The 24,311-nt window shown below is 47.9% G+C and overlaps 1 protein-coding gene and 1 long non-coding RNA gene across 2 annotated transcripts in view; one reads left to right on the top strand and one right to left on the bottom strand.

Annotated features, from left to right (window-relative positions):
• Window positions 1–4,094, top strand: part of LGR6 (leucine rich repeat containing G protein-coupled receptor 6) — an 88,082-nt gene extending 83,988 nt beyond the window's left edge. Inside the window, exons 16-17 of the mRNA XM_040616841.1 lie at window positions 257–337; window positions 1,544–4,094. Coding sequence (XP_040472775.1) covers window positions 257–337; window positions 1,544–2,781 — 1,319 coding nt within the window. The 3' untranslated portion in view covers window positions 2,782–4,094. The remainder of the gene's footprint in view (window positions 1–256; window positions 338–1,543) is intronic.
• Window positions 4,095–11,261: 7,167 nt separating this feature from the next.
• Window positions 11,262–24,289, bottom strand: LOC121098719. The gene is made up of 4 exons (XR_005831333.1): window positions 23,811–24,289; window positions 20,349–20,655; window positions 19,935–20,118; window positions 11,262–12,216 (listed from the first exon to the last, which is right to left on the bottom strand). It is a non-coding gene; the product is annotated as an uncharacterized LOC121098719 (long non-coding RNA).
• Window positions 24,290–24,311: the final 22 nt, after the last annotated feature.

The raw sequence follows: 24,311 nt of genomic DNA, 5'->3' as shown, positions 1-24,311 counted from the left end.
CAAATGTTGGGAGTAACCTTAAAACAGAGGGGTTGGCCACATTGCAACCCACCAACATTTACAAGACCTTCTCCCTCTACAGCTGTGACTGCAGGGGATAAACTGGACACCAGCCGCTACTTTGAAATTGTGGGCTGGGAACTGGCTGGGAAGGTCTGTGTTGAGGACAGGCAGCGGGAAAAGCTTCTGGCCCAGCTAGCCCTGATGGCTCTGCTCGTTCTTCTTTGAGCACCATTTCTCATTGTTTTCTCCCCAGATGACCTAGATGCAGATGATCTCCAGCTGGACCTTGAGGAATCAAAGCTGCAGCCCACTATTCAGTGCACACCAAGCCCCGGTGAGCAGCCAGTGAAACCCTTTGAACACAGCTGAGATCCTCTGAGCTTCTTTAAATCCCCAGGATCCCATGACCTTTCCTGCAGTGTCTCACAGACATGCAACTCAGAAGCCTGAATGGTTGGGCTTTGGCCAAACCGGGGACAAGGGAGGAGCTTCCTTCTCCCATCTGGATGAGGCTGCCCTCCTAGGAGGAGAGGACAGGGTCAGGGTATCCCTGATCAGGAATCCCAGGTATCACCAGCTCCTCCATCTCCCAGCCTGCCTGCACTCAGACTCTGGCTTTCAAGAAGTTCCTGTTCCCTTGCAAGGCTTAGGCTTGGCTTTGTCCCAGCCAGCCCAGAATATTACGTGACAAGACCTTGTCCTTGATCTCCCGATCATACTTGTGGCATTGCAAAGTGCAGGGGTACTTTACTCTGTTTCCTGAGAAAGGGAGAGAAGGGAGGTGCTGGACTGCATTCAGCCACGTTATCCTTCCATCAAAAACATGCCAGTGGGCACAGGCAGGAAGGGACACGAGGAAGCTGCCTTCTGATTTTGTCCCCATTTTCAGCTCAGTAGTGTCCTACACAAGCACAGCTGGAGGCTGGAGAGGCCTGGCTATATCCAGGCAGCCGTGGGACACTGGCTGGGATGGTCTTTTCACCAGTTGCCCCACTGAGTTTGCTGTAAAAGAGGCAAGAAAGAAGAAGATTTTAGCAGACGGCATGCCCGGCTGCCTGGGTACAGAGGTGCTGGCTCTCTGAGGAAAGCCAGCCAAAGACCTCCACTCCCTTTGAGCTGAACAAGATTCCTCAGTTTCCTTTAATTTATTTTGCTCTCTGCTGCCTGGGACATGAGAGCAAAAAGGCTTTGCCATGCATACAGTCATGGGGTGGCAATGCCAGGCCCCAGCCTTTTTGCACTTTAGGAGCTCTCGTAAGTTTGCCGCTTCTCATGACCTTGTTTCTGCCCTAGATAGGATCTGAGAGGATGCCCCAGTCAGCATGCCAGAGGCACGCCAGTGTGGGGTCGAGGGTGCAGGGACAGAACCAAAAGGCAGCTGCAGAAGAGGGCAGATGATGCTGTATGCTCATTCCCAGCCCTCAGCATTCAGGGGCTGCTGGGACCAGGAGAATGCTGAGACCTGGCCACTGCCCTGAGCAGCACCACTGGAGCAAAGCAGTCTATTCTGGGTGTAACTTTGGGGTTTGTTTTCTCCCAGGTCCCTTCAAGCCTTGTGATCACTTGTTTGAAAGCTGGATCATCCGCCTGGGAGTCTGGATCATCGTTCTGGTCTCGGTGCTCTGCAACGGACTGGTCATCCTGGCCGTCTTTGCCTCTCCCAGCTACCTCTCTCCAATTAAGTTCATCATCGGCTCCATAGCTGGAGCCAACATACTGACCGGCATTTACTGCAGCATGCTGGCCCTCGTCGATGCCCTGACCTATGGCCAGTTTGCCAAATACGGTGCCAGATGGGAGACCAGTGCAGGCTGCAGGGTGACAGGATTCCTGTCAGTGTTTGCCTCTGAGGCTGCCATCTTCCTGCTGACGCTGGCTGCCATGCAGTGCAGCATTTCAGTCTCTTGTGTGCGGGTCTATGGAAAGTCACCCTCCTTATGCAAGGTCAAGGCTGCTGCCTTTTGCTGCCTGTTGCTGTCCGCTGTGGCTGCCGTCCTGCCTCTCTTCTCCATTGGGGAATATGGAGCATCCCCCCTCTGCCTCCCGTATCCCATCCCGGATAGGAAGCCCGCCACCCTAGGGTTCACTGCGGCCTTGGTGATGACAAACATGCTCTGCTTCCTGACTATCACAGGCACATACATCCGACTCTACTGCAACCTGCTGAAGGGGGAGTTCAGCGCTGTCTGGGACTGTGCCATGGTCAAGCATGTGGCCTGGCTGATCTTCACCAATTGCCTCCTCTACTGCCCAGTGGCCTTCCTCACCTTCTCCTCCACACTCAACCTCTTCCTCATCACCCCAGAGGTCATCAAATCCATCCTTCTTGTGGTCCTGCCCTTGCCCGCCTGCCTGAACCCCCTGCTCTACCTGCTCTTCAACCCCCACTTCAGAGATGACCTCCGCCTGCTGAGGCAGAAGGGCCAGGACAAGGGGAGCTACCCCCAGTCCTGTGGGGTCGATGACATGGAGAAAAGCTCCTATGACTCCACCCAGGCTCTGGTGAGCTTCTCTGACATCGACCACATATTTGAGACACCTGATTCCCTGGGAGTGCACCCCATCCTTGACAGCTACAGCTTCCCCTCGATGACGCTCATCCCCTGCCAGCAAAGGGTAGGCACTAGGGGGAAGGAGAGGGCCTTCTCTGAGCATTGTCCCTGCCTCAGTGACAGTGAGGTGCTGATCACTTCAGAGAGCCGAGATCCAGCTGGCAGCAGCCTCCGAATAACCTTCTTCCCCTCCCAGCCCATGCCACCCTACACATCTCACTTATAAACCTCCTCTGAGTAGCAACGCCGAACAGCCCCACACCACACACTGAGGGCCAGCCCCAGCGCCAGGTGGCCAGCAAGGTGACAGCAGGCTGCTCCATGTAAAGCACCAGTACAACCCATCTACCCTCACTCCCCATCATATCTGCCTGGGCAACAGGCACCACCCTGCCAGCTGCCACTCGCCTGGAAGGGCTCTGACTGAGCTCCAGATACCCAGGGCTGGCCATGGGAGGAGATAAACCTCCTGCATGAGTGTTTCTTCCTCTAGGGACTGCCTGGGAGAGAGCCCCACCAGCTCAGGAGATGGGTCAGGGAGACCCTCCTCATTGTCATCCTGCAGCATCGCTAGCCAGGAGGAGCCTGCAGCAAAGCCAAGCGTGTCTTCTTAAGGCAGAGGTGTCTTAGCGAAAGCCATTGCTCTGTGGCAGAAACACATGGAAATGGCTGATTGCAACGACGTGACCACCCATAGGGACCTCAGGCCTTGTCCTCCGGGGTCTTCTGCAGGTCCCACAGACCCCTGGAAATGGGCTTGTGTCTGCCCCATGCCATCAACTGGAAGAGCAGAAGAAATGGGTTAAAAGCAGTGTGTCCATGTGTGCACCTGAGGTTTGGACCACCTCCACTTCATCCATTGGAAGCCTCATGAGCTGGGCAGGGCCCCCACTTTCAGCCAAGACCAGGAGCTGGCGATGCTCAGTCCCTCTTTCAGTTTGACTCGCAGGGTCTAACAAGGGGTCTCTGAAATCCAAGGCAGCCAAATCCAAACACCTCCCCAGAGAAACCTATGGGCTTTGCCTGAGGTCACACAGCAGCACCTGGCCAGGACACCCAAGGGAACACTGAGCTGCCTCCACCTTCATCGCTCCCTCCACCTCTGTACCCTTCACCACCCCTGGGACACTCCGGTCTGTAGTCACTGGGCTCCTGGTCAGGCACAGTGAAAATGGTGTCTCACTGCCCCCAAACCTCACTCCTGGAAGAGGCTGTTGGTTCTTGCTTGCATGTCTCCCATGCAGCATAGCCATTTTGGGGGCTGCATTTGCCCTCCCCTATTTTAAGGGCAGCTCATGTAGAAGGAAGGAATAGAAATCATCCTTGTGGGATGATGGCATCAGGAGGGCACAGGCCACTGGGAACAGTCTCAAATTCGCTCCCTGCAGCTCAGGGATCTCCCAAATCCATCCTCTCCGTCACAAAACCTCCCACTGCCACCCAACACAGCAGGGAGCCCCACAGTCAGAGCTCAGGCCCTGGGCAAAGCTTTGGTTCTGCTGACAATACTGCAGCTGTATGTCATTAATTCTTGTGAGATAATAAATGAGCCCCATTGCTGACCAGTGGCTGGCTTGTGTCCTCTTGCATGTGAAAAGCACCTTGTTGGTTCATTCATCAGCTGTCTGCCTGCCTCTCCCAGCCAAGCCGGGAGAAGTTGTGCCTTGGAAGTTGTCTGTATTGCCTGAGTGAGGACTGGGAAATTGCACTGTGCCCACATAAACTGGCATCATCCTCCCCACGCTTCTTCAGAGGGAAGAGCCAAAATGCTCGCCCTTATGCAGCAGAATTACACCACCAGTGTCCTTCTCCAGACCCCACGGACCAGACACACCTGGTTTCACCCCATGCTCTGCTCCTTGCCTGTCTGTGTTCATGAGCAGGACAGAGTCTGCTGCATAAAAGCTCAAGGACATCATATAACAGGGTCTCCCATGCAAAGACAGACTCCCCAGCCAAAGCCTAGCTCTGCTTCCCTTCTCTGCATGTAAGCCATGTAGCCTTATCTCAAGAAGAAAAACTTGAGAGATCAGCAGGAAATCGGAGGAAAAAGGTCTATAAGATTAGAGAAGAGGATGGGAACACCAAGTTTAGTGACAAAATCCAAAGCTCTGCTACACAGTTCAGGTAGGAACTATGAAAAACATGCCCTGTTGTGATACTTGATCCAGACTTCTGATATCCTATAGATGCTCAAAATCAGTTCTCATGCTTGGCTCATTAAAAACACCAAGCCATTTTCTTCCATTCCTTAGGGCTGCTGATGTGCACATGACTGGGAAAGACTCACACTTACTTCAATCTGCAGAAATAAAATGCTCCTTAAGGAGTGGGATTATACATCCCTAGCATAAATCCAGATTCCCCAGCATGTATCCTAACTCCATAAGGAAATCCCTAATTATAAGACACCCCAAAATAAACCCCACTGACACTGGCACAATAAGCATTATCACAAGTCACAGACTAATTGCAACACTCTTGCCTGAAATCCCCTGTACAGCACTACTGCCAGGAGTGTTCATGACATGCAGGCATTAAGGTACCCAAACAAACCCCTGACAGACACCTGTCCCCAGTGGATGGGGTGCATCAGCTCTCCATGGGAACTGGGCCATCAAGGAACAGTCACACAACCACCACAGGAGCTGAGCAGTATTTGGGACAACAAAAGCAGGATGCTGCATGGTCAGTGTAGCAGAAACTGAGTCCCAGTTGTCCCTGCTGGTAGATAGGTTTCCCAAACCGTACTGATGTTACGCACACTTCCCCCACACACGTCAGTGTGCATGGACAGGCTGCCATGGCTGGAGATACTGTGGTGTAGAGCCAACAGCTTCCCCTTGGGATTACATGAATTACAGCCCTCATTCAGCCTGGCTGTCCCTTATACACTCTCAGCCTTGCTGGGCACATCCCACCCTGATGTTGTCATAAGTGTCTCAGGTGGAGACAAAAAAAAAAAGCAAACAGCATTATAGACATCCTTCACGGTACTGAACAGAGAGGAACAGGTGAGTCTGAGTTCAAGGCTGGCAGGAGTCTGGCACAGCCAGCTTTCCAGGGCTCATGTTCGTCACCCAGGAAGAGCTGGAGATAATGACAGGGTTGGTGCAGGCACTGGTGCTGTCCTTCCCAAAAGCAATAACATTTCCCCAGGAAGCTATGGAAAACTCCACTGAGGGGCTACTGAGGAAAGGAGGGAGCATAAACACAGGGCATGTTCTGTCCTTACCCACAGAGGTGCCTGAGGAACAGTGAGAGCTTCCAGGTCCACAGAGGTGCAGGAAATGGAAACCAGCATCCTCCTCTCTGCTACTGCAGGCCATAAATCTAGAGGATGAACTCTCTGGCAAATGTTCATTAAAGTGCCTTTCATCACATCTCTAACAGTGTACATACGGCTTTCCACCCTACCAAACACTAAATTCAATAATTATTAAAAACAAAAGTAGAAGCAATCCCGCACCACTCCAGCTCCCTTCCCAGCAGCTGGTTTGGCCCATACTGGTGCCAGGCTGACCACCTTCAGGCAGCTCAGCCCTCTGCCAGTCGTTGGGTGACTGAGGGCAACCCTGCTGCTCCACTGGCAGCACAACCAGCCTGGATTACCCAGTCCTGTGGACAATCAGGAGTCAGCTTGGTCTACATAAACCACTGCTGGTCAACCAGCAGACGTGCGAAATGACTTCAGCAAGCCCAGAACAGAGGGAAGTTCTTGCTCTCCCTCCTCCACCAGCAAGAACTCATGAGGCTGCTCTTCTGCCTTCTGAACTAAGGTTTGGCAGTAAGATACCACACTGTCTGGATATTCCCTTCCAGTCGACCCTTTTTGAGGCCACCAAATGCAAGCATGGGTCTCCCAACAGCAACCGGAGGTCCTTGAGGTATTGTGATCTCTTTGCATCGGAGACAGGGCTCCCCCAGATTCCAGTCTTTGGAAGGGGATGTACGCAACTAAGGGAGTGAGAGAGAAGTTTAAGTCTGGGCCCCCTCCACGGAGCGCAACTGCTCCTGGTTGGAAGAGGTCTGGCTGCCAAAGAGCCACAGACAGCAGCCAGTGAGTTGCACCTCGTGGTTGGACAAGCAGGGCTGGACTGTGAGTCCCAGCGCAGTAAGGCTGCAGTTCTGCCAGTGTGGTAGAGTGGGTTGGCAATGCCCCCCACTCAGCTGGTGGTCCTGGGTCCCCTCTGACACACCAGAGGTTTCCAGATGGCAGCACATTTTTCAGGCACTGCCTGCAACAGCCTGAGTGAGCAGGAGGGCACAGAAGTGGTGGGACATGTTGAAAGGGAGGAGGACAAGGCCACACTGCGTTGTGGGTTACACTTTGGCTGATGTGGGACGTTCCAGGCAGAGGCCCTCTGGGTAGCCGGATGACATGCAGAGCTGCTCTGGAAGCCATTATCAGGGCTGGGCACCTTTGAGGTTTTCCCTGCACGTCAGCAAGGCACTGTCAGGACACCCTGAAGGGGAGAGACAGCATGTTTCAGGGAGGATTTTGGCCCTGAGGGACCCGGAAGCATTGTCTAACAGGACAATGTAGAAGACAGTTCGTAGGCACTCTCAGATGTCAATTTTTCACTTGTCCAGCCCTCATGGCTGTAGATATGCAACTCCTCTGAAACAAAGCCAGTGAAGCAAGCACCCTACAGTATTATTTTTTCCATCTCATTGTTTTTCTACCAGTGCTGTGATTTCTGGAAGCCTGGGCCATGACTGGGACGGCAGCACTGCCACAGCCATGGAAATGCAAACGATGAGAAGCTCTGCATGGGATTGCAATATCTGGTACTAGCTTCCTTGGAGGCCAAAGGAAAACAGACATTTTGGAGAATGCAAGCCCGTCTTCAAGACCGAGACAGACCACACATCATCTGTCAGCTGACCTCAGCAGTTGCAGGTTACACCCTGAGCTACCAGAGGGTTAATGCCTTTTCCCTGCTCTCCAGCGACACAAAACCATATCCACATTTTCAAACAAGCTCTTCCAAACGTGCCCCAAGAACCATTACTATTCAAGGCCTGACTGGGAATTTCCAGGCTAACTTACACAAGGTTTGCTGGTTTGAGCTCCTGGAAGCAAAACTGAGGAATTTCATCCTGACTTTTTGTCTGTGAATATTTTGTTAGTTGTAATTCCTGCTGGGTTCTTTCCCGTGCCATCCAGACCCAACATTTCTCCATACAGACACTGTGCTCCCAGCCCTGAATCCCCCATGCACCTCTTCCTTCCACCACAGACCCCAGGAAGGAGATGCTGGCTGGTGTAGGCACAGACAGTCCAGAGCAGGAGTATCAAAAAGACCAAACAGATTGGCCTGTGTTCTCAAAGTGAAAGACATTGTGATCGTCAGTCTCCACTGGCCATGGTGTTGCTTTTCCCTTGTATCATCTGCTGCATTCTATATGCATTCCGGGATGGAGCAGTGAAAGATGGGCAGACTGGCACAGAAGAAGGTGAGATCTGATGGATGACCTCAGGGAGGACTCTCAGCTACAAGAGACACTGGGTTTGATCCTAAACAGAGCGGGAAGCCAGGCAAGAGCGTGGAGCAACTGCCTTGTGGCACCCCGCGCTGCCAAGGAAATGGCATAGCACACTTTACTCCTTCACGCTTCGCTCAGCCACACTGCTTTCACGCAACGGAGAGCTGGCTGTCCTATGCACTCAGAGCCTTCAAGCATGAGTCTGGTAACGGGGTGTTCCCAGGAATGCAGTCAAAGCCACAGATCTGTCTGGAATCTACCTTGCTTCCAGCTGTACACTTCCCATACCCAGAAGAAGGAGAGGCACCACTTTGAAAGGTGATAGGCAGGAACATGGCAAAGAGGAAGCAGGCTTGCAAGGGGCTGAAGAGTTAATAGTTTGTTCTGATTCCTCTGGCCAGGACACTCTCCCACTACTATGGTGGTACGTACTATTCTGTTGGGAAACAGAAGTATTCTGCTAGGAGCTTTCCTAAACCTTGTATGAAAGCAATCTATGTTCAAAATCTCTCCAGCTATGTTCGAAGGCATACCAGCAAGCTCAAGATCCTTGCTCATGGTCTTCTCTTTACATTTATCTAGGATGTCATTGTACAAACAACTGTCAAGCTGACCCTTGGGAAAAATCACAGGAAAAGCTGAGTTCCCTTTATGAAAAGCCAACCTGGGAAAATACCTCACCCCAAAATCCTTCAACTCCCATCCTAAAATGCCTTGTACATCACCCTGAGAAAGGAAGAAAATTATTCTCTGCTGCAGTGTGTAGAGCTGGGTTTATTCACAGCCTTAGTGCAGAGCAGTAACCAAGCCTTCTCAGCACAGAATGAAAGTAATGGGCATTTCTCTACAGCATCCAACACTGTCTGTTAGAGAGACTGACACAAAGCTGGATTGGCGTGGCAATCTTATCTCTGTCATCTTTCCAGAGCTGTGTTTCTCATCTCCCAAGTCAATCCATAGCACGTGTCTTCCTTTTCTGGTATCCACAGCAACTCAACAAGCACAGTTCCACTTGCCACAACTGGTATTTCAGCACTGTGAAGGATCAAAATCCAGCGATGGCAACCTCATTTGCAAGTATGCATTAATATATAGAGACTTACACTGGCAGAACTTCAATGTTAGGAAACTGGAAGAAACAGGAATAGAACGATTTACTTTAAATTACAGCATCCTGTCCTGATTCACCTGATATCATTTTGTCCATAGCTGTCATCCCGTTTTTGTTCTTTGAGACACAAGACAGCTATAGATAGTCTTGCATTCAGTGTCTAAAGTCAGATCTGATGTTTATGGAGGAGCACATGACAAGCTGAGGAACATGTAAATCTTCAGTTAAGAGCTGAAAGGTGCCAGTTCTGCTGTGAGAGCACTAAAAGGAATCAAACCTATGGCAAGAAGGTTCTTCTGGGACTTGATAGCAAGCAATTGACATTTTCTCAACATGCTGAAATAATCTTTGGATTTACAACTTTGTTATTGATGTCACGGTGTGGCAATGGCTGGGTAAAGGCTGGGATGCAGCAGCGCTCTTCATGTATATTGTGCAGTCAATGTTACTTATATTGAACTACTGCTAATATTGTATAATGCCATAGCTCCAAGAAGGGAAACAAGGCATGCTCTAGACAGGCATATTGGTGTCCAAAACATGGAGAGTAATGGGATGTCTTTTCCCCATAAAAAGTCAAACACGCTCTTTCATTTGCAGTTTGCATCACCAAAGATAAAAAGGCAGAAATGCCAGTCTGCCAAAGTACTTCCTTTGACAGTATTAAGCAACTGCTCATTTATTTATGACTATCATCACAAATGGACTCTGACAGTCAGGACAATCAGAATAATTTTTTTATTTATTGTTTTTCAAAGTGTTCTGAAATAAAATAAAATAAAAAATATAAAATAAAAAGCAAGGCCCACCAGGGTAAATGGAAGACATATTCTTCACAAGGAATAAAGCACTATGTTTGAAGGTAATGACTAACACCACATCAAAGACAACAACCTAAAACCAGAGAGGACTGGCCAACCAGTCAGCATCACACATAAATATTATAAGATCTATTTCTTTACAACAATCAGTTGATTTTCCTGAAGTGTAAATCAAGTTGACAGCAAAGCCATCTACAAGCTAAGCACACATTTTCCCCTCTTCCTGATGACAGCATTTTCTTTGCTTGGGGAGAGACTGGATTCTTTGAGGTATTGTCTCCCTTCCTTATCCAGCAGCCAGGGACAGTCTTAGAGACAAAGAAAACTTCTAGCCTGTAGGACATGACCCATGGTCCTGATTCACCCATTGTCCAGCTCAGGGACAACCCTATGCACCACAGCACAGTCCCAGCCTGCACGTCCAGGTTTTCCTATCACGTTGCAGAGGGACAGGAGGGAAGCAGTGGAGATGCACAGCTGGTCTCACCCTAAGGTAACACTTGACTAGAAATACTAGGGGGGTGTTGTTTGCATAAAACCAAACATACCTTTTAAAACTTACTACTGTAACTTTCCCAGCCAAGATGTACAAGAAAGCAAAGGGCCAGGAACTTTGTGAGTACACCCATAAACTAGTTCCTCCTCTCAAAAGCATCATCCTATATCTGTGCTTACACCATGGCGTGTGGAAAAAACTGATCCTGAATTACTGCCAGTCTAGGGATAAAATCCAGCAGCTGTTCCACACCACCTAGGAAGTGTTTGAGGTCAATTCTGAACAACAACAAAAAAAAGGGCTAGTTTCATTGTGGATGATTTCTTGAACCAGGGGAATAAAGGAGGATGGAACCAGATGAGTTGTTTTGGTGGCAATGCTAACTTTTCCTACCATCAGCTGTCCAGGACGCTACAGTCTTCAGCAACACAGCTAAAGTGACCCTAATTCTCAAGGAGAAAGTAGATGTGAAGTTGGGTTCAAATTTGCCATTGAGGTTAAAGGGGTGCCCAAAAGGAGTACTTGCTCCTACACAGTGATTCACAGCCAGGCTCTTCCTCTCCTTTGCTTTGCTGCCCCACAGTAACGGAGCCAGTTAACAAACAGAAAAACAATTGCACCAAAAATTCTGCAGTTGTTTTGCTCCAAGCCCTCAGGAAAAAAGCCTTTTATGCTTTTAATTTTTTGTTTTTCCCCTGCGTTTTTTGCCAATTGAATCAATCAATTAAAATAACCGGATTTTTTTCCTCGCCTACCTTCTCCAGCCCACCTCTGCTCTTTCTTCTTCTCCCACTCTCACATTTAGATCTTTATTTTTTCTCTCTATATATATTTTTTTTTAAGCTTCTGGTTTGGAAAAATTACATAGCCACATTTTCACATTTCCTTTTGCCACCACATTGAAGACATTTGAGGAACACAGTGAAATGAACTTCACCCTGGACACACACATCTTCAGTTACGTTAGGGGCAAAAGGAAAAAAGACAAGAAGGCAAAGCACTTTCTGGTCCAGCTTTTATGGCTTGGCTGGCCTTTCTCTGCCTTGCTGTGACTGGCTGGCTGTTTGGATCCATCACCCACCCCCATCTCTCTATCTCCACTTTGCTGCACCACTTCTCTTCCTGTTCCTGCTATGTACACCCCTGCGTCACCCCACGCAAAATAAAATAAATTGTAGGAAAACAGAAATAAAACTGTGCTGCAGATCTGAAGCTGCCAGGTGTAAGTCAAGTGAGCAAAGCTTTGAAGAGTCCGATACTCTCTTTTGACAAATGCTGGTGAATAAGGAACATCCCAGGGGCCCTGAGGCTTGTGGAGGACAAGTGTCTTGATCTGACTGTGAGGTCTTTCCTGCCAGAGCCTGTCTGAGACAAGAAGCATACGGAAGGGGCTGAGGAGATCCATGCCATAAGGACAGTAAGGCTGAGGCCCTGCATGCTTTGCAGAGGGCATGAACAACAATGAGCAAATGCTGACTAGGCTGCACCTTGGCCAACACGAGGAGAACCTCCAGTTCCCAGGGGAGCACATGCCTGTCAAGCAGAGGCTGAGATGATCCCGTTACTTGCAGCGTTGACTGTTCCTGTGAGTAAAGTGGAGCAGTGGTCCTTTAACTCTTACTCCCATCACACAACAGACAGCAGGAGCCCTCACCTGTTCTCCAGACCTCTGCTGAACCAGTGAATTGAGGTTAAGATTTCTGGACAGCCTCTTCTCCCTCAGGTTTTTCTGAAAATCCCAGTCTTCAAAGAACAGCAAAACACAAAGGCAAGAAGCTACAGTCAGACATCAGCACATGCTGCACCACCGCCTTCTTCATACTCCCACATGAGCAAGAAACAGTAGAAAGATTTTGCATCACAGAAGTTGTACTGCGCAAACAGTTGGCAATTCAGTATCTCCTAATCCTCCTTATCTGCAGACAGCCTACAAATATCTTTAGCAGTTAGTGTCAGGAGAGGGAGCAGAGAGAGCAATGCCACAGAAGTCTGAGGAGGCACATCATAGGAAGAGGTGTTTAAGAAGCAGACCTCATGAGGTCTCTGTTCCAAATCACAAGAAATGGATGCTGAATCCTCCCCCCAGGTCACTCACAGATCTTACCTCTCCCTACACAGCAACTCTGGCAGGAGGTATTTCCATTTTCAACCTCACTAAAGCCTCTGCCTTACCCCCCTCAAATGCCTGCAGCTGATTTCTGAGATTTCACCTTGTCAGATATCTTTTTTGCCAGCACGTTGCAGCAGCTTCCTCTGCCTGCAATATCTGGTGTGCCATTGTCTCAGCTGTGATCAGCTGAGTCCATCCAAGTCCCTTTTCCTCCTTCATAACAGTCCTTAATGATTGCTGTTAACAAAGCCTTGAGGAGTTCATAGTGAAGCGAATTGTATCAACCAAGCGAAAAAGGCAAAAATATCAGCATATAAAGGTCTCCATTCTAAACTGATGGTCTTTGTTCCAAACACTGTGTCCAGGGAACCAATCCTCACCTCTTAATGCCTCCCATATGCTTAAAAGGAAGGCAGAAATTACAGCTCACCATGTGCATACCATAGGGGTGAGATGCAATTCACCTTCCAGAAACAAATCCTTCCAAGCTGAAAATGCCCTTTTTTACACTACATTTTTGCTCCAGTGAAAACTTCTTAAAGGGAAAATAAATTAAAATAAAATAAAAATAGATCCTATCAGAGGTTAGAGCTCAGAGAGGAATAGGGAAAGAAGAGGTTAAATAATGGCTGCTGAGCTGGATGAGATTCATCTTGCCAGACTTAGTGAGTCTGGGCCATTTCAGTGTGGGCTGGAGAGTTTCCAGATTTGAAAGGGAACAAAAAAAAAATGGACCTCAGCTAACTCCAGGCACCCTAGGTAGCTCCTGCTGGGTGCACACACTCTTCCCAGCAAGCTTGGTGCCACTACTCTCTGCCTTCTCCAACGTGGTTCTGCCTCTCCCCAACTACACCACAGCTCCACTGCTAGTCAAGTCCTGTGCCCCAGATTGTCCATCCCACTGGCAGAAATATTTCTTGTGTTACAAAGCATATTGCATGACCCTTCCCAGACTACACTGCCATCTTTTATGGATCACTTCAAAGTTTAGGGCCACAGCGACACCCATGAGCACAGGTAACTTTCAAGGCGACAATAACCTTTCTGGAAAGAGTCTGAGCCTCCTACAGCTTTTCTCACTGTCTTGCATCAGACAGGAGAGGTTAACACCTACAGGCCAACCCCACAAGCAAGACAGCCACTAAGGACAGGCATGTTCAACCTGTCTGGCAAAGCTTTGTGGGGCCTCTGGGTGCACACATATATGTGATAGACCTTAAGGACTTAAAAAAAACCTCATAAAATAAATTCCATTACATTTCTGGCAGTCCATAATATTGGGGAACTTTTGTTTTCTGGTAAGGTCATTTTTCCTCACCGGCATGATCTCTTATTCACCAGAACTTCAGGGACACAAATTATAGCTTACAGAAACATAGCTCCATAAAACTTTAAAGCACATTATGACAGCAATCTTTCCTGCACAAAAGGCCACCTATCCATTTTCCACCCTAAAACCAACATCACTCAAAGCACATCAACAGCCCCATAGCATTATTACAGTAAAAAGAAAAAGCCTTATGGCTGTCATATTTAAACCTATAGTAGAGATATGTGGGTATTCCCTTTTTATTCGAGAGGAAACAAGTGTCCAGAATGCAATATGAACAGAGAAGCCTTTACAGAAAAATTTTGCAGATATCTAGGCAAGATTCTCAAAGCATCAGCTTTTTCACCAGTGTACTTTTCAGTTTTCCTTCACTTTCATCTAGGTCTTTTTGTTAATGAACAAATAAAATGTGAACTGACATAGCTCTGTACGCCCTTGACCTTGTTTTCTAACATCAAAACACAGACTGGTTTAGAAACAACACTGTAAAGCATTCTGAGTTGCAAAACACAGCTAAAGGAAGTTTCACCTGGCTCTGGTGAACTACATAAAGATTCTGGAGCTCTATTCCTGCATGAGAAAGCCTGTAAGCAAAATATGAAGACATGTCAGTAAACACAACAACAGCAAACAGAAAATTTCTTAATGTCAATTTACGAGTTGCGAATAAGTTATACTATCCCAGATATGTTATAACAGCAACCAACCTGTCCACAAGATCTTGGAGAGTTTCTAGACAGAGAAAATTTAAATGTAAAAAAACCCTCTATAATATAGCATACAAAAATTAAAAATAAATGCTGGAGCTTTTATAGTCTTCAATAGGATGTTTAGATTAAACGAGAATACAGTCTTGTATGCAGAGAGATAAAAGCAACCCAAAATAATTTTGGTCAGACCAGCTCTCTGGAAGGCTCCAGTCTAATTCCCTACACAAAGCAGGACTAACCCCAAAGCAAGATCAGGTTGCTCAGCACCTTGTGCTGTTAGGTTCTGAAACCCCTCCAGGATGAGGATCTCACCAGCTCCCTGGTACCTGTCCCAGAGCTGTACCACTCCAACGGGGGAAAATTTTGCAGCAGAATTTCCCTTGCTGAAATTTGTGTCCACGACCACTGGCCTTTTCAACATGCACCTCTGACACAGCCCCACATTAGGTAGCTGCAGGCAGCAGGATCTCTCCTTCATCTCTTCTCCTTTAGGCTGAAACCCAGCCCCATCAGCCCCCCATCATGTGTCCTGTGCTTCAGCCCCCAACTGCCTCATCTGGACTCTTATGTCTTTCTTATGCTTGGGGACCCCAAAATGGACACAGTACTTCAGGTGTGACCCCCTAAGTACCAAATGGAAATGAAAAAATGCTTCCCTCCAGTTTAGCTGCACTTTTACTAATGCAGCCCAGTATGTGGTTGGCCTTCACTGCAACACCATTGCTACAAGTGTGCATGGGAAACTGTCAGAAATCTTGCAAAAGCCAGGGGAAACAGCACCCACTGACCCTCTACCCACACAGCCAGTCATCTCACTTTGGAAGGTAACTGGGAAGATTTACCTTTAGTAAAGTCACACTGACTGTTCCCAGTCGCTTTCTTGTCCTTTTGTGGCTTCATGTCCTTGGACATGGTTTCAAGGAGGATCTGCTCCAAAATTTCCCCAGGGACTGAGGTGAGGCTCTGTCATTTCCTGGATCCTCCTTTTTGCCCTTTTTGAAGGTGGATGTGACACCTGCCTTTCTCATGGCAGTCATCAGGATCCTTCCCCAGCTGCCAAGAGTTTTCAGTGATGCAGCCAGCTCCCTCAGCGCCCTTCAGGTACATCCTGTCTGGTCTCACAGGGTCATTAAATTTCCTTAAATGACCTACAATTTTATCTTCTTCTAATGTACCTCCCTCTCTCACAGCCAGGGAGGCCATGCTAGTGAAGCCTGGAGCCTTTTCCATGTCCTTTGTCAAGAGGACACCCAACCCATTCAGAAGTGGACCAATGTTTCCTAGCTCCACCCCTGCACATTCAAGCAATGTTTCTATATTCCTTCTGGGCAGTCCATCCCTACTTTCACTTTCTGAGCACTTACTGTTTTTATTATTTGAGCTTAGTCATGAGTTCCCTGTTCATCCATGCTGGCCTCCTGCCATGCTTGCTTGACTTCTTGCAGATCAGGCTGGGCCCTTCCTCCATTTGGGGAGGTCACCCTCAAAGTTTTAGCAGCTTTCCTGGGTGGCTTTGCTCTCCAAGGTCAACCTCCATTGCAATCTCACCTAACCCCTGAATACAATGACGCCTGATCTCCTGGTGTCAGAATCACTACTCTGCCGCTTGCCTTCCTTACTTGTCTCAAATCCACCAAGTCATAATTCCAGCAGCCAAAGCTGCCATCAGCCACCACATCTGCAACCGGTTCTTCCTTATGGAGAACTAGCAGATCCATCACCTGCCCAGCACTTACATAAAAAATTAAATGACCGTTAGACTTACAGTGAAGCTCTTTCTGCTTTTTTCCCCTCATCTTCTCACCTATGGAATCCCTGCTTGAAGCGTCACAAAATCATGGAACTTTTGCATCAACTGCATTGGGGCCCTCATCACACTGGCTAACCCTAATACCAGAAGAATGGAGTTCATTTGCATAAGGGAGACAAAAAGCTCCCCACAACCGCAGGATCTAATTCTTTACTGTGTGTCCTCCCATCTGGGGACAGAGACCTCCTGGGCAGCACGCACCAGACCCCGCCAGGGAGTGCTGGGCAAACTGAGGATGTTCTGTGCACTATCCCCGCTCTGGTCCTCCTGTTTTAGCCTTTTAGGTACACCCTTGTCCTTCTCTTTTCACTACTTGTCCCATGTAATCACTTGGACTCCTGAGTCTGGCACTCCAGCCCTCCTCACCAGCAAGGGACATGCAAGGGACAGGGTATAGATTACACACATCATGGTATTCTAGGGAAGAGGTAAAGACTGAAGGTTGTTACTGAAACTGAAGATTTTGATTTGGGTGAAAACCTACTCTATAAAGATGAAAGCAAGTGAGACGCGGAGACATGCTGGATCCCACAGTCACCTCCTCACAAGCCATCAAGGGCACGCTTTCCCCTCAGAGCCCAACCACCAGTAGTGCAGATGTGGGCAGATGTCCCCTAAGGTACAAATGCATGAGCATAGGGAGCAAAGTCAGGTAAAAAGGGTTATGAAACAGAAACAGGGGTTAAATGTGTGGCAGAAGGTGAAAACAGGCTGGTTCCAGTGGCAGCAACTCTGGTGCGTGCTGTGACAGCCAGCAGGTGAGCTCTTCAGTGAGTGACAAGAGCACCATGTCAAGCTCCAGGTAAAGGAACAATTCCCAGATCCTGTGCCCACATATATTGCTCGGTGCTGTCGAGGGAAGGTACTTCCCTCATGGTGTGCAGACTTTCTAGTGCTGATGTCTGGGAATCCAACCTTGGGGAAGAGGCCAGGGACGCAGGACTGTCACAGCACACCCTGCTATACAGCAAAAAGAACATGCTTCCGCAGCCATCCCACTGAGTGAGTGGCTCCCATGTCAAAATAGTGACACTTCCTTTGACGTTTCAGATCCAGACTGGATAAAGTGCTGAGTAACCTTGTATTGGACACAACGTGACAATACTCAAATATCGCCCTGCCCGGATGTCTGGTAAGCTAAGAGGGACCATTAGCTCCTGCTTGGGTGCTTCAGAAGAAATACCAGGGGTCTTTCCAGCCACTCTCACATACACATACGAACACACACATGCACAGGGATTATACAGTTCTTAAAACACTGACGCTGGGAAGATCCTTTCTTTTACAAAGCTGCTAGAGCAGACTTGGAGCTACTCTGCCCTCGCGCGGTGCGTGGGCAGTTCTGCAGTAACGCATCTCGCTGCATCTTTATGGCTCTCTGCATGGACACGCATCCTCATAACTTGTCATTGTATCATCCTTATCACTGTCTGTAGTAGGTACTGTACTCATTTGCCCATGGCCTCACAGACCAGTCTGGAAGTACATCACAGATCACATCCAACACATGTCTATATCACACCCCAGAGACACTTGCCATTTTGAAAATGGGCATAAGATATCATTGGATGCTTTTTAAAGCACTTCTCAGGTCACACAATAAACATTTCTTACAATATTCCTGAAGACAGTACCCAACTCCGGAACCTTGATATCCAAAAGTCATTTTAAATTGACTCAAAGACCTCACCCAAGGGACAGAGCCAAGAAGAATTTGAAAAATCATCTGAAGCCCCAGCCCAGGAACCATTCTGTGACTCCTCTAAAAGCTGGAAAACAATCTGAACTACAGATCCAGCACACCAGAAACCACAGCCAAAGGCAATTTTGAAAATATATAGATCTAAGGCCCCACCAAAGTAATTTATCAAATGTCTCAGTGATCCCACCAAAGGGACATTTAGAAAATGCCCATAGGGCATTACTGATGAAACAATTGCGAAAATCATCAAGGCAGTTGTGAAGCTGCCCTGGAGTCAAACCATATGGATTTACTGTGAACATCTTGGTGATTCTAAAACTGCCCCAAATAACACCACATAGAAGGCGTTTTGGAAGTGATCTGTAGTGTCAAAGCACAGCCATAAACACCCCATTAAAAGGACCATAAAAAAAACAACTAAAAAATCCCACAAAGCATCTAGTATTAAAAGTCTTTTGTGTGATTTTTGGAAGCATTCTCATGGGAGCCTTTTGAAGGGATTTATACAATGATCCCTCAATTTTTTATGGTCCTATTTACAATGGCTTCTTTGTGGGGTTTTGGGCTTATTCTTGATAGCTCCTTGGCAGTATTTTCGGTCTCTTCAGTGTGTTTTCACAATAGCTCCATGATGGAGGTGGGGTATTTTTACAAGAGGCATTTCATAGATTTTTTGAGACAGTTTACATAATGGTTATGTAATGGTGTTTTGGGGGAGGACCAGAGATTTGATTTAAACTGTCTGAGTGATGTTGGATTTGCAAGTATTTTCCCTGTTAAGTCTGCATTCATTGGAGCACAGCCCCCATTTTATGCCATGAAGAGCAAAGAGAAGACAATCATAATAACAGGATTTCCACTGCTGACTCCAGTTGCAAGGGAAGGGCTAGAACAGCCATACTGCAGACAGCTGAAGAAACCACCACCTTGCAGTTCATGGAGGAAAAAAACTGAATCTGCTATGAATCTTTCCATGCTTACAAGCTGCCAACAATCCCAAACTGATAATCTGTGATGGTCCATCAGTGAGCTAGGCCAACACTGACTCCCGGCCAGCTATCAGTCCCCCACAGAGAAAAATGTCAGCAAAGGAAGATGAGTGGGTTAGAAGACAGCCATGATGGGTCAGGTGCAACTTCTCATGGAGATGCACCTGATCATGACCCAGTAAAGCACCCAAGGCCCTCCATGTGATGCATCTTGTTGCTAAACTGAAACTAACCAGTCTTGCATCGTTGCTCCTTCTGAAAGAAGTGTGCCTGACATGAGCCTTGCCCAGGATTGTAGCTTCTCTGACCAGAGATGGTAAAGCTCTGAGATGATAGTGTGGGGATTTCTGCTCAGTCAGGGGATGTGCATCCTTCTGACTCCTTTTCTGGGCTGCAGACGGTCACCATCACCTCCAACAGCACATCTGCACTAGACTGAGTCGTGTTTCCTTGCCCTCTGCCCTCCCTGTTCATGCTGTTAGCGCCCACACCCACATGACCCCTCCTCCCAGACCTGAGCACATCCTTACAGATGTTTGAAAAGTTCAGATCATGGAAATCATCCTGGCTTTGACAAAGGCCTTATATCTGGCTATGAGAAAGTCTCCCGTTTGACTCCCAAGTCTAAAACACCAATGACTTTGAAGGCCCATGCCCGAGGTTCTTCCTTACCCCCTCTAAGTCTGTCTTGGCTCTGCATTTATGGAATATCACCAGAGGCTCATTGGAAGTCTCCCTTCCACAGATTTCACACAGCAGTCATGAAAAGACATGTTGCCCCAGAAAGACAGCTGCAGTCTTGTTACTAACCTGAGTTGGTTTCTGTTGTTTATATTTATGTTGCCTTCAGGTGTATCCAGCCTGGCTAATATCCAGGTAAATGACCTTGTGTCGCTGCACTGGTATGTTACCAGCCGGATGGATGGCTCCCAGCTTTCTTCATAGCTCCAGCAAGCCTCTTCCAGACATGAGAAAAAGTGACAAAGCTGCTTCTCTGAAAAGAAAAGCAGAAGAGCATCATCAGGTTTTCTTCACAGACTTCTGTAGAGGGATATTGAAAGAGCATAGAAGGAAGAGTGGAAGGTATTGGGGAATATTTTGAGACAGCTGTGGGTGAACATGGACCACAATAGTGACAGTCACAATCCTGCTATCTCTTGAGGATGGGGCCCAACCTGGTTCCCTCTTCCATCACTCCCCTGACAGCAAGCATGAGTTTCTCACCCGGGGATCCAGTTGGCTTGCTCCACAGTAAAGCCAGACTGTAAATCAACATGTAAGAAGTGGAGGATCAAAGAGTTTGGGTTCTTCCACAATTGCAGCCACAATAATCTTGCCCATCCCAAATTGGTAAACCACTGCTGAAGAACAATCCGGAGCCGCCTGCTTCTGCTCCAGGCTTGAAGGAGAGCTTGAGTGCCCAAACACTGTCCTGTTTTTCCAGGAATGTTGATTTCTCTGATAAAAGAAATCACCTCTCCTTGAAACCTTGCCTTGTTTTCAACTGAAGAACATCCATCAGGCAGCTGGACTGGAAAAGAATAAAGACATTTCTTAACACAGGGCTTGCAACAAGAGTTGAAATGCAGTAACTGACTTTTTCTCCTAGAAACTGCAGCATAAGGATTGAAAACAGACTCATGGGTCCTCAGATGAGCAGCTTAACGCAATGCCTAGCTGAAGCCAGTAGGCACTTTGAGTACTGTAGCCTTTGAGTGCCTCTAGCTGGTAGAGGATTATCCTCCAGGGGATAAAGATCCTCTGGAGGATGTTCCCAAATCTGGTGGTGGCTTTTGTCGGTTTTGACCTAAATGACTCACAGTCAAAGCAGTTCCAACCTTTCTTCCTCTGCCTTCCCCTAACCACTCCTCCTCCCATAACAACAGAGTTCTGTGAGCCCAGAAAGCATGAAGAACTTATCTATCATGGGACCACAGGTATGGGAGTCCTGGAAAATGGAAGACCTTAAGAACAAAATCTTTAGGAACAGAACCTTTAATGTAAAATATTTCCTCTGCGAATGAACAAGAAAGCACATCAGTCATGTTTAAAAGGACATTAGCTCTGTTGCATTTAAGCCTCCAAAAGACTTTTTATAACTTAAGAAGCATTTCAAATAAAATCACTTTGTTCACAAATCAGAATTGGTTTGTAATGCTTTTGCCTATGCTTAGGCTAAAGCTCTTATTGATCTGTCCTGGGCACATCTATTTTGTATCTCTAGAGTTCTTGCACATCTTTACTCCTCCGACACCACAGACTAGTACCTGCAGCTCACGCCGACACTGTAAGCTCCTGGGGTATACGAAGCAGACAAGTCTGGCATGGTTCTGCCCTACCTGTCTTTGATGCATTCTCATCTCTTCCAAAATCCATCTATCTGTTCCCTGAAATCCTTATGCCTCCCTATGATAATTATGCTCATCTCAGCCACATCAGTCATTTTTCCAAAACACACAGACAAGTGTGGAAGTATAGCATTTCTCAGATTACTCTAACGGCCAATGACAGCTTTGAAAACTTGCCCACCCAGAAGTACCATAAGGAAGGGTCAGGAGAGGTTTCAACCATGATCTGCAAGAAAGAGTAAACACAAAATGTCTCAAGCTGGAAATCTGGGCTCTGCACAGTTGGTCGCAAGTGAAATGGCCTGACTTGCCTTTCTAAGGAGAAAGACTAAGTACGTTTGAGAGAAAAAAGACTCAAGTACAGCCTGAGATGTTCGGCTTAATGGGGATCTCGTCTCAGTGTACTTGGCCTGTGTGCCCTGGGGACACAGTCTCTGTGTTATAATTCTGGGGCAAACCAGATTTGATTTGCAGCATGAGCGGCAGGTTAGCAGCAGCTTTCCCAGTATTGCTAGTGTGGGAAATACTGAGCTAGGATGTATTGCAGCTCTGGAGAGCCGAGCCAGCGCATCTGCTGGGTAACTGCTTCCCTGATGTCCTAGCACAAGAATGGGAGAACATCTGAGTCACCATGAGTGCTGTGTTTTGGTCAGGCCGTTCCGCAGGGTAGCCTTTGGGGGCACAAAGAGCCAGGCTCTGGCTGGCCTCAGCAGGTCTGCTGCGTGTGAGATTCAGTACCACCTACCCCAAAAGTCATGCCGCGGAGACCACCAACACTACTTCAGTATCAGACCTCATCCCACCACGTCCCAACTGCCTCTTCAAGCAGGCCACAACACAGGTGGCTCCTCCACTTCCCAGGCTGGCAAGAGGTCTCTAAGTTTAAGCCAGCCTGAGGGAGCAACACAAAAAGAAGCCTACGGATAAGGTTCTCCCAAGTTTCTAGCTGAGACCTTTTTATGCATTCCCAGAGGACTCTCCAAGGACAGGACAAGTCCTATCAAGTCAAGTGAAGGAATTTAGCTCTGTGGACTTTGACATAGACTCAAAGCACAATTTAGATCGGAGGTCTAGGGACCTCTGGAGGTCTCTGGTCCCATCCCACTCAAAGTAGAGCCAACACCAAAATTACATTAAGTTTCTCAGGTACATTGTGGGTGCCTTTGAGAGCACGGTGCATTCATAGAATCATAGAATCATTAAGGTTGGAAAAGACCTTTAAAATCATCAAGTCGAACCATTAACCCAGCACTGCCAAGCCCACCACTAACCCTGCCCCTAAGCACCCTATTCTGAACCCTATGATGTACCTTGCTCTTGTTTACACATTTACAAAGTTGATGTTTTTTATTTTCTCTAATTCCTTTTTCCTATTTTAAAACATGTATTTTAAAGGAAGAAATATATGAAGAACATTAAATGTGAAGAGCAACTCAATATATCTGTCAACATTCAAAAACTAAGGATGTGCACCCATTTCATAAATGTAAACACTACTTTTTGTGTGGTATTTTACATCCTTTGTGATCTAAAGTTTAATTTCAATATGCAATTTTTACCGTGGCTACCTTAGTTTTCCCAGGACATAAAAGAACATCTGGAAAAGAGTAAAGGCAGTCATGGATTTTTTTAAGTAGGTCTTCAATACTGTCAGAGATTTCCTACATATCCTTGGAAAATCAACACGAGGTAGATGCAGAGGCTGATTTGATGTGCCTGTCGGGAAATGAGGAGCATGTAGCGTGAAGGTAAGCACTGTGCAGGCATATGCTGACTTTTTATCTCCATTACTTCAGGCTGCATCTCTTGTGGGCTGATAGTCTGTTGTGACATTCTGGTCAAACATCCCTCTTGATTTTAAGCTCCAAGAGGACCATATGATGATGTAGTCTGACACAGAGTTTCACTTACTGGTACCTGCCTGCAGCACAATAATTTCTGCTTGAACTGGATCTAGAGAAAGAGGCGCTGGCATGGCATGGCAGCGCATGTGCCAGCTCTGAAGGTTTAGCCCTCCTGGCTAAACGCTGATTTCTCATCCCCAGCCGCTGGATCTTGCCAATCAATCCTCTGCTCACTAGGTTAGTACAACTAAGGTGTAACAAATCCTCCGAACTCTTGTTCCACCTGCAGCCTCAAAACAGACTGGTCCAGCCTCTCTGAAAGTTTATGAATTCACGATCGGCTTCCAGGCCAGGCCAATATCTTAACCTCTGTGTACAGATTTCATAACTCAGAATTTGTTCTGCATTTAGCTGAAAATTTGTCTCAGTCAGTAACAATGACTCTGTACCGAGAACCTGACTATATGTATAGCTTCAGGTTTTTAAATTCATACCCAGGCACTTGGCAGGATGGAAACGAGCTTGAGGGCAGGGGGAGAGCGGAGGCGGCAGCCACCAGGAGCGCAGGGAGGGCTGTCAGCTGGAGGCGATCCGCCGGAGATGTTGAGCTGTGTGTGTGGGAAGAGCTCAGAAATAGCACTCCCTTAAAAATCCTGGGATTTTAAAGCAGACTTCTGGGGCCTCGCTCCCGGTTTGGCTCCAGCAGCCCCGGCAGAGCCCCCTCCGGGGTGTTGGCCCTCGAGGAGTGATGAGACGCGGGGGCAGGGCGCGGGCCGCGGCGGGCCCCGCTGAGGGGTCTGCCCGTTCCCCGGGCCCATCCCCGCAAGGCGCCGGTCAAGAAAGCGGCAACGTCATGTCGGGGCTTCCCCGGCCCTGAGCAAGCCCGGGTAGCTGCTGCGGGCCGGCGGCCGCGCTCCCGCTCGGCACCGTTTTCCCGGCTCGGAGGGACACGGGCCCGGGCCCGGTGGAGGCGGCGGCGGGCGGGCGGCGGGCGG

Source organism: Falco naumanni, chromosome 17 (genome assembly GCF_017639655.2).
Source record: "Falco naumanni isolate bFalNau1 chromosome 17, bFalNau1.pat, whole genome shotgun sequence".
NCBI lineage: Eukaryota > Metazoa > Chordata > Aves > Falconiformes > Falconidae > Falco > Falco naumanni.
The sequence above is the reverse complement of the archived record's forward strand: the minus strand, read 5'-3'. Positions and strand labels throughout refer to the sequence as shown.